At 47.2% G+C, this 13,805-nt stretch overlaps 1 protein-coding gene across 1 annotated transcript in view; it reads left to right on the top strand.

Annotated features, from left to right (window-relative positions):
• The window catches only part of LOC119660384 (ras-specific guanine nucleotide-releasing factor 2-like), a 323,473-nt gene that overhangs the window by 130,478 nt on the left and 179,190 nt on the right, over positions 1-13,805 (top strand). Inside the window, exons 7-8 of the mRNA XM_038068909.1 lie at positions 5,316-5,463; positions 5,944-6,102. Of these exons, the coding sequence (XP_037924837.1) occupies positions 5,316-5,463; positions 5,944-6,102 (307 nt within the window). The remainder of the gene's footprint in view (positions 1-5,315; positions 5,464-5,943; positions 6,103-13,805) is intronic.

Below are 13,805 nucleotides of genomic sequence, written 5' to 3'. Positions count from 1 at the left end.
GAATTCTACAGTTTGCTGGTACCACCGCATCTTCGCCGACAAGGCAAAGAAGTGTGTGCTTATAGTACCAACAAACTAAACTCGTTGGGAGTACCGGCAGCGGCTACCCAGAACGCAGCTCCAGGCCACCTAACCATCAACGACCTTTTACGCAAGCGCCATCACCTAATCGACACAGGTGCAGACGTCTCGGGCCTCCCGATAACGAGGAATCACAAGTTGATCCCGCAACTACTCAAACTAGCGGCGGCAAACTCCTTAACCATACACATTTACGGTTACAGGCATATGGACGTAAATCTGGGACTTCGACAAACGTTTTCATGGCATTTCCTTATAGTGGACATCAGGAGTCCCATATTAGGAGCAGATTTTCTAGGCTACTACGGATTGCTGATATATATGTTGGACAGGTCTTTTATAGACCCCGCAGCCTCGCTTAGGTCTACCTCCTGAAGATATTTCGAAAACGGCAATATGCACATCCTTCGGTTTCTTCGAGTTAATACGGATGACTTTTGGTCTATACAATATCTAGGAGGACAGAGTGGGAACCCCGGAAAACCTCAACTTTTGTTTCGCGAACTTGGATGATGTTTTGGTCGCCTCTTCCGTTGAGTGCATCTCGAGTGCATTTTTCAACGTCTCCTTGAGGTCGGTCTTGTACTTAATGTTGAAAAATTCAAATTCCATCAACAGAAGGTGAAGGTTATAGGCCATATGAGGCCCCTTGTGGGAATCCATCCGGATCCAGACAAGGTTCAGGCCATTACAAACTTCCCGCAACCAAACATAGTCAAGGATCTGCGAAGATTTTGGGGCATGTTTAAGTTCTACCGTCACTTCTTTCCCAAAGCCGCTCAACACCAAACGATCCTCAACGCCTACTTATCTAGCCAAAAGAGAGGCCGTCCAGGCATTTGAGCTAGCCAAACGACAGCCGGCGGACGCTATTCTCCTGGTGTTTTCTCAACTGGATGCATTCCTAGCCGTATTCGTCGCTGCCTTAGGAATAGCTGTAGGCGCTGCCCTTCACCAAAAGGTGAATCTGGCAGCCGTTGAGATCCTTTTCCAAACATTTGAATACAGCTCAACGGAACTACAGCAACTACGATCGTGAGCTATTAGTCGCGTACATGGCAATCAAATACTTCCGATATTTCCTAGAAAGCAGGCCGTTCACGGTGTTCACGCACCACAAGCCTCTTACATTCGCTTTTAAGCGGAAGCCCGCCCCATCCCCTCGCTAACTCGCTAATATTCGTCGCACCCACTTAGTGAAAACCAACATGCTTACCAGCGTGGGAAGTCCTATGAGTCTGCTCTTCATTCTTTGGTTACAAAGATAGAGGATGCAACTTTGAATGGTGAGTAGGCGATGGGGGTGTTCGTGGATATTGAAGGGGCGTTTCACTTTGCGCCTTTTCAAAAACTTTGTGATGCCGCCAGAGAGCATGGGGTTGATGATGCTTTAATTAAGTGATCCATGCTGTGCTAACGCAAAGATTGCTGTGCGCTGAGGTGGGTGTCGATCGCTATCTGACTGCAGAAGCAACGAAGGGCTGCCCCAAGGAAGTGTGCTTTCGCCACTTCTGTGGAAGTGGGCTTTTCCTTTGGGACAATATGCAACGGTTTTTCAAGCCGAAGTTTTTGCGATCCTAAGGGCGGCAAACTGGGTGATTGACGAGCGGTTGAAGGGCAGGCGCATCGCAATCTGCAGTAATAGCCAAACTGCATTGAGGGCGTTGGGTAGTCCTTTGATCACCTCGAAAATCGTTCAGGAATGCAGAAACCGTTTGAACTCAATCTCTAGATTCTATACGGTGGAACTACTCTGGGTACCTGGTCAGTGTGGCGTAGAGGAAATGGAAATCTCGGATGCGCTAGCGAAAGAGGAGTCAATCTCTCCTATGCCGGGACCGAAATCAGCAATTGGAGTATCAGTAGCATTGGCTAAGCTTGTCTTCAAAAACTGGGAACGAGCTTCACACAGTGACAGGTGGTAGAGCCTAAATGCTGCTCGACACACCAAACTTTTCCTGCCAGAACCGAACATAGGTACCGCAAAATTTATCCTGTGGAAAAGCAGAAGGACTTGTAGGTGTATTGTGGGCATTCTGACAGGCCATAATTCACTAGCTGGGCATATGTTCAGAATAGGAGATGATACGTGTCCCTCCTGTAATGAGGAAGCGGAATCCACGGAGCATTTCCCATGTGAATGCCCCAACTATGGACGCATCAGGCATCAGATCATTGGTGCCAATGTCCTCCAGTTGCGACGCGTAGCATCACATCCACTAACGGTACTCGAAAAGGATAGGGGTAAGAAAGGGAATGGTATGCGATGCGGGGCATTCTACATCCGCTATCGGGAAGGATTCGGAGGAAGCAGGGGGAACATAGACGGACGAAAAGTAGCGGAAGAGTAAATCACAAGATAGTTGGGGAGAGTTAGCTGTGAAGCCAGAGAATTTAATGGACGGAAGGGATAACTGGGCAGGGCAGCGGGGGTTGTGAATGTGGGACTAGAGTCTTCCACACTGATCAAATATGCGTTTGTGGACTTAAGTATTAAGGAGCTATGAGTTTTTATCAGTGTTAAAAAGCTGGGCAGCCCTTTCCTTTCCAAAGCTTCCCTACCTTCTTCGGAAATGTGGTTGAAAATTTAGCCCGGAGACGTGTTCCTTTTTCTTTTATTTGGTTTTCCGCGTCAACAATCAAGAGCACCCAGTTTTGGGGATTTTCAACAATTTCAGCTTAGCTTTACGGAGGACTTTCACCATGATCTTGATTTTATCAAAGGGTCTTTTTTTTCTCATAGAGGTGCCTTTCATTTTCTTTCTAGTCAAATTGTTCGTCAGTAGTCTGCACGAACACCTGTCAGTCACATTTTTCTTCCACATGTTAAGGACTATTGCTCTCAAATCAGATTACCGTGTGGCAGGATCTCCTGGGATGATTTGATACCAATCATGTAATTCCGAAATGCTTCAATAAGAAATAAAAGGAACTATCCTGTCCCTCCCACTGTACCATATCACTACTGATAAATATTTTCTCACCCACTTTTCGTCCCCGTAAAGAAAAGGATGCTGTAACACCTAATGCATGAGGCACGGTTGAGCGGTCGCTGCAGTACAAACAGTATACCCTTGCTGCCTTCTTGGATATTGAAGGTGCTTTTAACAACATCAGTACCAACGCTATCAAGGAAGCCTTGACCGGTATTGGATTGGAGGGGTATCCCACGCATTGGATTATATCCATGATAAGTACCAAGATAGTCCAGTCGGATCTGGGAGGCAACCACTTGACCAGGGCTGTGAACAGAGGCACTTCCCAGGGTGGCGACATCTCTCCGGTTAATAGTAATAGACAAATTTTTAAGTGCATTGGACAGCAGCGGGGTGAAGGTGGGGGCGTATGCCGACGACTTGGTGATATTAGTGTCAGGGATGTTTCTGCCCATTATGAGCGACATCATGGAAGGAGCGTTACGAAAGGTGTGCCTGTGGGCCGCAAGATGCGGACTCAGCATAAACCCAACTAAAACGCAACTGATGCTATTCACCACCAAGCCAAGGATACCTGAATTCCATTTACCACGGCTGAGTGAACACAGATTGGTTCTTTCCTCTAGTGTGAAGTATCTGGGTGTAATCCTGGATCCTAAGCTAAATTGGAGGTTGAACTGAGGGTTAAGAAAGCCTGTATAGCCTTCTATGCCTGCAAGAGAACCTTTGCAAAGAAATGGGGTCTCCGGCCGAGGATGATTCTCTGGATGTACACCGCTTCAGTGCGTCCGATCCTAACGTATGGCTCTATTGTATGGAGGCAGGCTTTGAAGAAAAAATACAATAGGATGAAGCTTAATAGGATTCAAAGAACTGCGTGTGCCGGTGCTACTGGGGCTCTGCAGTCCTGCCCGGCAGATGCTCTCAATGTACTCCTGCATCTCCTCCCTCTAGACCTCCATATTAAATATGTTGCAGCGTGCAGTGTCGTCAGACTACGTGAGTCCGGATGCTGGGCAGCGAAATCCTACGGCCACAGCAACATCCTGGATGAAATACGTCGGGAAATCTGGACATCTCCCACGGACTATGCCACAGGCAAGCTGAACTTCAGGAGAAATTTTGCAGGGTGAAGTGGAAGACCGGCGGCGTGTTGCAAGACTATGATACAGTGTTCTTTACGGACGAATCAGAGATGGCCTGTGAAGTCGGCGCGGGGTTTTCTCGAATACACACGGTGTATCCAAGTCGTATGGTTTCCCAGGTTTCGCCAGTGTATTCCAGACGGAAGTACTGGCGATATTGGAAATTTGTCGATGGCTGGAGCGTGATTCGAGCCCCAAGCGTAACATAGCCATTCTGACCGACAGCCAAGTGGCCATCAAGGCCTCGTACTCAGCGACGACTACTTTCAGGCTCGTAGGGCCGTGCAAAGTCTGGGTGGCACGCTCAAGGTCACCCTCCTCTATGTTCCCGAGCATAGGAACATAGAGGGGAATGAGCGGGCTGCCGGATTGGCCAGGCAAGGCTTTGCTCTTGGCAGTCCTTCGGCGAATACAACCGGTGTTCCGCTGGCGGCTGTCGGGGGCCGAGTTTACTCGCACTACCTAGCAGTCGCGGGCCTAAGATGGCGAAGGCTTACAAGCTGTGCCAAGTCAAGGAGAGTTTAGCCCGCTTATAACATGGCCCGATCACGAGAGCTCCTGTGCCAGACGCTTGCAAATGCATTCAAGATTACGGCGGTCTGCACGGGGCAGTGGCCCTTAGGGGACCATGCCGCTTGGCTCGGCATACCCTACAACTCGCATTGCCGAGGCTGCGGAAAAGGAAGGGAAACCCTAATGCACTTTGCCAGCGATTGCCCAGCTCTGGCTAGAGTCAGGCTGTGGACACTGGGTAAACCACTCTATGGAGACCTCAGAGAGATTTCTAACTGCAGGGTGGGAGAGCTGCTTTCTTTCGTGAACGCTACGGGCTGGCTCTGAAGATCCGAGCCGGCTGGACTCTGCCTCCCTGCTCCCATAACAACAGCGAGGGTCTTAGGAGTTTGTGGCATTAAAACGGCGCACCAAAGCGCTAATTGGGCTCCTCGGAGCAGCCACTGATACCTACCTACCTACCCTACACCTGATGCTTATTTAAACGTGTCGACTCATTTATTACTACATTATCCTCTTCATGAAGGATAATTTTATTGCTCTCAATAAAGTACTCACTCAAATTGAAGTGTGTAATTGGACAAAGCTTCCCTAAATCTCTTTATTAATCCGATTTTACTTCATCTCATTTTCCACATAGTTTCAACAAATTGTTGCTGCAAAAGGAGGAGTTGGAGCAGAAACATGTCCACCTTCTGCAGGTGGTGGAGAGTGAGAAAACAGCAAAATGGCAATATACGCAACATTGTGAGGAGCTAGCACTGGAAATCAAAAAACTGCGAATGGAGGTAGGCATCATATCTGCAGGAGATTTAATATTCATCCATTTCCATACAGGAGAAAGGATTTTGTCAGTTTCACGGTCATGAAAATATGGAAGGATTAAACAGAACAATCAGAGCACCGGTAAATGCATATAATATTGCATTCGTCCTTGTGTATAAAAGGAGACAACATTGAGTAATGCAATGAATATATTGTTGATCCTTGCTTTGAAGAGGGACGAAAAAGGGGGTGATTTAATGTAGATTGATGAAGGAGCTCCTGATGAATGAAATTCGCTAATATACTCCAAAGTTACGTTCTTAAGCTCAAAGGATAACGAGTCTTGAGAATTCCTCAAAATCAAATCCTTCTATGTTTTCATTTCCGTGAAACTCAAATCGTCCTGGCGCACATTTATTGGCTCGAAAGTTGAAATGTGTCCTTAATGAACTTATGGAAATCAATCAATAAACGTTAAAAGCATTGCTTCGGATCATTTTCAGATTTGTGCGCTCCGAAAGGAATGTCGTCCTTCCATGTCCAGTACGCCCGGGAGAAGAGAAAGTTTTGCTGTTCCTTTTGATACGCCAATTGATCCTGCCAACTTGACTGGTCTTTGTTCACAAGTTCAGGATTCAGTGGAACTAAGGAAAATCAAAAAGGTGAGTGTGAATGGGTTGTCCTTTACCAGTATTTGTTTGTAATTTGATTTGAGATTGTTCAGAAGTTGGACTCAGAATCCCTTACTTGTTTGGAGTGGATATAAAATGATTGTGACGAAACAATTAATCCTTTGATCAGAAATGTACATGTAATGGATTTTGCTTGATAGTGATAAGGACTTTATGTTAGATTATTTTGGACATAATGACTCTATTAGGATTCAACCAAAGGACTTGAAAGGAAAACCATTGTTAAGACGTAATTTGCCGATTCCATTGTTGTGAGCAATGACTCTTTGATAGCAAGCGTCGTTTACATTGAGGTGAGATTCAGCACTGAAGAAATGTGAGCTTCTCATAGTCAGACGAATCCAATCTGGGGGTTTCACCCCCTAGTTTGTAGGAGCCTGTTCACTGGATAAAACACATGATCGTTCCATCCTTTGCAATCACAATGTCACCTCCAAGTAACTTCTCTTGACAGTGCGACAGCTGAGATGAGCGGCAGCTTCCTGAGTTGCTTGACACCACACACACCTAGGGCCACTCGGATCGGCCGTGGAGTCCGTAACGAGGAGGACCAAGATCTTAAAAGGGCGAAGTTAAAAATAGTAGACCCTGGAAGATATAAAAAGCCAAATGTCAGTATCGATGGAACAAAACGGAAGTTTGCTGAACAGCTAATGGCTGGGGAGGCATTCCCACCGCCTCCAAATGCAGCCTGGAAAAAATTGAAAATTTCTTTGAATACTCCCGGAAGAGTCGGGTTGCCTTGGGGCGAAGCAAGTTTTAAGCGACGAATCTGTCTGAATAGAGGACATAGAAAACTATGAAATTGACGGTACAAGAGGCTCTGATAACGGCAGCTGTAGAAAGGTCGCAGACGAGGTTGCTAACCAGGTTGCTTCCGGTAGTGACATGTGGGGCACTAATAACCCTAGAAGAGGGAAAACTGGGTGAGATTTTTCTTTATGATCAACATATTGAACAAAGGCTTTGTGTTCATTTTATGGGAGAAGTTCCCTATTCAATAATCAACTCAAACTCCGCCGTTCATATGAGTTTATTTTATATGATGATGATGGCATACACGTCTAGGGGCACGCCCACTGGGTTCGACCCGATACGACGCAACACAACAGTTTTGCTACCACCCAGTGGGAACGACACGACACGACAAATTTGCTAATGCCCACTGGAACGACACGGCACGACCGAATATTGCCTAACCTATTTGTAAGGAAACATTTTGAAAAGACTACTATTAACTTATGTTTGGCGTAGGAAAATACTTCCGCCTGATTCTGACAACAGACAGGCAATGGTCTGTGCATGTGTCCGACATCAAACAGGCAAATGTCAGTATTCAGACAAAATCCTTTTCTGCATCGAACGAATGTCTGCGTCAGACATCAGGTAGACATGTCTGAAACAGGAACAGGCACAGGGACTAACGGTTTCATCCAGGGCAGAGGCCATTCATCAGACGTTGTCTCATCTCTGCCCTGAGAGCAGCGTCACCTGAAGTGGTAACAGATGGAAAACACTCCATTCGCAACAACACGCCAAGGGTGCGAATTATATCCAAGTGAAACCAGCAACAGTTTGAGCCTAAGCTAGGCTAAAGTTAAATTATTGTTTAGGATAGTGAGGGATCCTAAGACCACATCCACTTGATGTTGATTTGGTCCCTCACTGTCCTAAACAGGAATAGACAGTCTCAAGCAGACGTTTGACTGAAGTAGACATTTGTTTGACACAGATACAGAAATTTGTCTCTTTGATATCTGAACCACACTGACTAATGTTTGATGTGTGAAACAGACACAGGTATTTTTCTGATGCAGAAAACGAATTTGTCTGAAATAGGTATTTGTCTGACGCAGATATTTGTCGGTCTGATGTATAAAATATGCACAGACTTTTTTTTGCATTTACGCACACAGTGTTGGACGTTATCGGACTACCGGACAGGAATTGTTTGTCACATTACTTCGGGCTAGTCCCCGAACTCTCCTGTCCTACGGAGCCTTCAAATCAGGGAATTCCTTTCACCGACGGGAGGAGAGAGGAAGAAGAGAACTGTCACAGTTCGAGGAAACCCCTGCCATCCGGCTCCTCTACCGGTCGAGCTCTATCTTCTTAGCAAGGAGAAGAACTCGAACGTAATGGGCAACACCGCTCCACCTGTCAGCGATCCTCAGCATCTCTTCGGCAGTGTTGTCTGGAGAGAGATTTCCAGTGTTTAAAGAGATTTGCTGACGAATCCCATCCCACATTAAACACACGTCTTCCACAACTCCATTGCAAAACACACAATCCGGAGATCGTGCCTTTCCAATCTTGCGCAGGTAAGACTGAAAACCACCAACCCCACTTAAAAATTGGGTAAGGAAATAGTCAGTCTCACCATGCTTTCGGTTCAGCCATGCACCTAAGTAGCCGATGAGCCACGCAATCAATCTGCCTTTAGTTTCATTTTGCCAAGAGAGCTGTCACTCGTCTAGAGTTGGCTCATCTCCCTTGCGCTTGTATATGGCTTGACGCTCCTTGGCAAGAAGGGTAACGGGGATCACTCCAGCGATCATCATCACGTCTCTTTTAGAGACAGTGAGGTACGCAGACGCGCCTCCAAAACTTCCCGTCTCTGCACTTACGCGAGACATTTACGATATACCTCCTTGCCAAGAGCGTCAGCCCATACCACTGGACCGTAGATCCGGACGACTGCGTTGAACTCATCAGGAGATGTCGCCTGCTAGACGTAGGACTCCTAATGTTTGCCATAACCCTACTTCGCACCGAAACCCCAACTGCATCCTTGTTCTACTTTGCTACTTTGATTTGCTTAAAAAAACTCATTTTCGAGTCAAGAGTCAACCCGAGGTACTTTACCGCTGGTTTTGACTCGATTATCGACTCGCAGAACGATATGGGACGTAGGGTCGGAATCCTCTTTTTAGTCTAGGTGGCTGCTTCGGTTTTTTCCAGTGCAAGGTTGAAACCATGAACAGTCATCCAGCCGTTTACCCGTCGCATCAATATGCGCAATCTGCTTCGGAATCAGCATCTGTAAAGCCGACCAGCCGCGACTCTTCTGGCCTCCTTCGTTTTATCGCTTTCCCTTTAGCGCTTCACTATTCATATTCGCTTCGATTTCAGGGAGATGATATTTTCCTCTTGTTCTTGCCTCAATTGTTTTTTTTTTTCATCCCTATAGACTAACCGGATAAAGTCTCCTTCAAACGCGCCTTCTTCTGTCCGGCTTTTCCCCAGTTAGTTGTGCAACAGATTATCCGCGTCCGTTGGCCATTTGGGGTGTTCTCAGCAAGAAGTGGGTTGGTTTCTACTCTCTGCACATCTTGTATTGCTGTCCATATCCGTCTGTAGAAGAAAATGCTAGGTGTGCCAGTTACACCAACCCGTTTTTTTCGGGGCTTTGCTGACGTGTTTATGAAGGAATATCGCAGAATGCGATAGACAGACAGATAGTGGCTTTGGATGCGGCTTCTTTTCAGAGCAGGAGAACTGCAGGGTGCTGAAGTTTCTGTCCTGGTAGCGATGGCTTCTTCACTTTGCGAGACTTCCTCTTTATTTGGCAATTGTCGTATTATGGTGTTTCATTGGCTGTTTTGATCTTCAGTGTTTGCTTCGCTGGGTGTTGCAGAGAGTGAAGCATTTTTTAAGTGAGCCAAACCTAACCAACGCTTTCTCCTTTTCTAGTATCTCCTCAGTGTTATAATTTTCATAGTACATGGAAATAGAACTAGCTCATCCTGTGTGAGGGAGCGGGCTGCAATAGTAAGGAACGGATGTACTTTTGCGGATAAAGCCCTTTCCCTAGTTCACTGAGGCTTAACCTACGCTTGGCTGATCCCAGAATCCATTGATGAACCAGCGCTCGGAGTGACGCTGCCTACTAAAACCGATTCTATACATACTGCACGACCGGGGCCCTGAAGAGGCTGGTTCTAATATACGTCGCAAATACCACTTTAGCAGAGCGTGGTTCACATCACCCCGTCGAGGTTTCGCTCCGGTCTCCTCTGAGTCCTTTTTCCTGTTGCTGCGGTGGATTGTTGTGTCAATGGGGCGTGAGTTCATTCTGTTTTCTTTCTACTTCAGCTGTCGGATTCCACCCTGGTGTTCCGCCTATGCTTCACCCGCTAGCTTTCATGTCTTGGGAAGACAAACCTGCAGAAGGCGCGACCCCTCTGTGGCAGTAGTTTCAGCCAGGGTGCCCCCTTTTTGGCGGTGTAAGAGTAATTTACGATGGCAGCAAGCATCACAACAGACGCCACATGTTTTTACCATGCCCTTAGCGGTCTCGCCGGGGAGATCATTGGTTTGGTCACGGACGTGTTGGAGAATTACTCTAAGGTCAAACTGAAAGAACAGCTCATACGCCGGTTGCCAGAGAGTGGGAAAGCGAATCAGAATCACTTGCTGAACGAACTAGCGCTTGGTGATGGTACCCCTAGCCAGCTGCTTCGATAAGGTCAGTCTTTGTGCTCCCGGAGACCATCCGCGCCATCTAGGTCTGCGTGGGCTCGTGGTCGCTGGAAGTGTTGTCCGCCCCAGCCGATAAAGTAAATTAGGTTTACGCACGCTCCGTTGTCGCGAAAGTCTCTAGAGACACACGCCAGGAAGTGGAAGACCTGAAAGCAGTGATGACGACACATCCGGACTCCGTGTCCAAACTTACGGCGAATGTAGGTACTTTGCGTTCGGAAGGTAGATCTCAATCACAGTCACAATCAAGGTCTGCTTCTCAAAAAGAGCGTTCGAGTAGTCGCATTCTGGAACCCCCATCGCCCCAACGATTTGCTGGTACCACCGTAAATTCGGAGCTCAAGCGATTAAATGTACCACCGGATTTAATTTCAATGCAACAAAAAAATAGGTTCGCTGAGCGCCTTCTCGATGGCTACCCGAAGCCCAGTACCATGGTGCCTTACAATATTCGGCCCTCTGAGCAGGCGTTGCTTTCTGATCGACACGGGCGCTTAGGTGTCGGTTCTCCCTGTGGCCCATCGAAACACGCTTATTCCGCACAACTTGCTGCTGACTGCCGCGAACTCCTCTATTATCCGCACTTACGACTATAGGGAAAAGGACGAGAGTCTCAGATTGACCCCAACGTTTTCGTCACGATTCGTTTTGGCAGATATTAGCACCCCCATTTTAGGCGCAGACATCCTGTGTCACTATGGCCTTCAGGACAAAGCCTTATTATACCCGCAACCTCTTTAAAGTCATCAGGAAATATTGCCAAATGAGAAAACGATACCATTTTCATTGTTTTTGAGGACGTTGACGACCATCGTATTCGCGAACTCCTACGAAAATATACAGTAGTTAGTAGGTGGTTAAGTACGAGGTACAGCACCACATCAACAATATCGGCTTCTTGATTTTCTCAAAGGTGTTTGCCTAATCAACTCAGAAGCTAGTTGTTGCAAAGAAAGGGTTCGAGGATCTCACGAAATAGGGTACTTGCAGACCTTCCAATAGCTGTTGGTCATCTTCACTCAATTTGGTCTCTAAGACATTCGGCGAATGGAGGCGTTGCGAGGATCACTGGCGTCTGAATGTTCAGACAGTTCCCGACGGGTACCCTATTCCACTCATTCATGATTTTGCACATTTACTGACGAACTACCGTATTTTTACGACTTTGGATCTGGCCAAGGCGTATCAAAAAATCCCTGTTGCTCTCGAAGACTCACCGAAAACTTTGAGTTCACCAGGATGACTTTTGGCTTGTGTAACGCTGCGCAGAGACTTCAGAGATTCACCTACCCTGTCCTACTAAACTTAAACTTCTGTTTTATTTACATGAATGATGTTTTGGTCGTCTCTTCTTCCGAATCTGAGCGTTTGGACCATATTGAGTGCATTTTGCGACGTCTCCTTGAGGCTGGGCTCGTTCTAAACGTTGAAAATGCAAATTCCTACAAAAGCATGTGAAATTTCTGGCCCACATCATCATCTCTGACGGAATTCAACCAGACCAAGGCAAGGTTGAAGTGATAAAAAACTTTGCCTGGCTAACCATGGTGAAGAATCTGCGAAGGTTCTTGGGCATGTTAAACTTCCATCGTTGTTTCTTGCCCAAAGCCAGTCATCACCAGGTGATCCTCAACGCTTATTTGCCTGTGCCCAGAACCGAGGATTCCTGCGAGGTTGCAATGTCTCCTGAGGCTGGCGGTTGAAACTGTCAAACAACAGCATGTTGATGCTCTACTACTGGTATTTCTTCGGTGGCCAGATGCACTCCTAGCTGATGAATAAAACCTGACGACCGTTGAGCTTCTTTTCGAAACAACTTAACCCAGCTCAGCGTTACTACAGTGCCTACGATCTGTGAGCTACCCGCCGAGTTCCTCTCCATTAAATTCTTCCGTTTCTCTCTTCAAGGCACCGCGTTCACGGACCACAAGCCCCTTACTTTCGTGCTTAAATAAAGGCCCGACAAAGCGTCTTCTCGTCAACTTTGGCAACTGAGCTTCATCAATCAGTTTCCTTCCGACATCCAACAGGACGTCGTTGCATACGCTTTGTCTCGAATCTTATTGGTCGCAATCCCCACCTCGGTCGATTATACGGCAATCACCGAGGCGCAGAAAGAAGACGCAGAGCTTTAGAGCCTGAGGACAAACTCCAAATGTAAGTTGAAGGAGTTTCCTATCTTTGGTCGAAACTCCTTCTTATTCCGCGAGACCCCAGACAAGGGATCTAGGCCATTTATTTCGCTGTTTTACTCAAGAAAGTATTAGGCTCTGCACGATCTTGCGCACCCAGGCATCAGGACCACGAATAGGCTAGTCACTGAAAAATACTTCTGGCCGTCCATGTAAATGTAAATTCTTGGGTCAGGCAATGTAAAAGTGTAAAGTCAGCAAGCGCCGAAAAAAGGAAGTAGGCGTATTTCCTAGGTCGATCAAGTGCTTCCACATCATCCGCCTCGACATTTATTGGCCCTTTACAAGAATCGCACGGATACAAGGATTGCCTCATACGTTTTGATGTACCAACCGTAATCATCAGGGAATCCAGTTTGAGTCTATTCTTTTATCAGAATTAGAGAAGTTCCTTGGTTTCAAATGTCGTAGGACCACTGCATACCATCCGCACTTCAATGGAATGCTGGACACCGGACACTAAAGGTCACCTTAATGACTCGCGACGATCAGTCGTGGTCGCGGTCTTTGCCTTTTATTCTCCTTAGCCTTCGCACAGCCCATCGAGAGGAGTTCACGGAGATGGTCTACGGAGAGAATTTCCGACTTTCCGTCGACTGTTGTGTTGGATATCAGAGCAGGGTTAAGTGGTTCGGCCATCCTGTGCCTGCTCAGCGACACAGTTTCGAAACTGCGTCCAACTTCACCTTCTGGACATACAGCGACGGAGGCCGACACCGCAGGGACCTCAAGATATGCTCACAGGTCCTCATTAGGGTGGACACCCCTCGGAGGCCGCTGTATCCCCCACACCAAGGCCCCTTTAGAGTCCTGGAGTGACGGGAGCCCTTCTTCGAGCTCGACGTTCCGAGCGGACCCGAATGGGCCTCCTTGTCGAGACTGAAGGATCTCGCCGAACCGGGGGATGCTCCAAACACGTGCTTACGAAGCGTCAGGTTCGTCCGATAACCCCATTGGCTGGATCACGACTCAGGTTCCCCCGCGGAAACCACGCAGTAT

This window comes from Hermetia illucens, chromosome 6 (assembly GCF_905115235.1).
Source record: "Hermetia illucens chromosome 6, iHerIll2.2.curated.20191125, whole genome shotgun sequence".
NCBI classification, from domain to species: domain Eukaryota; kingdom Metazoa; phylum Arthropoda; class Insecta; order Diptera; family Stratiomyidae; genus Hermetia; species Hermetia illucens.
This window is presented reverse-complemented; position numbering and strand designations above follow the sequence as displayed.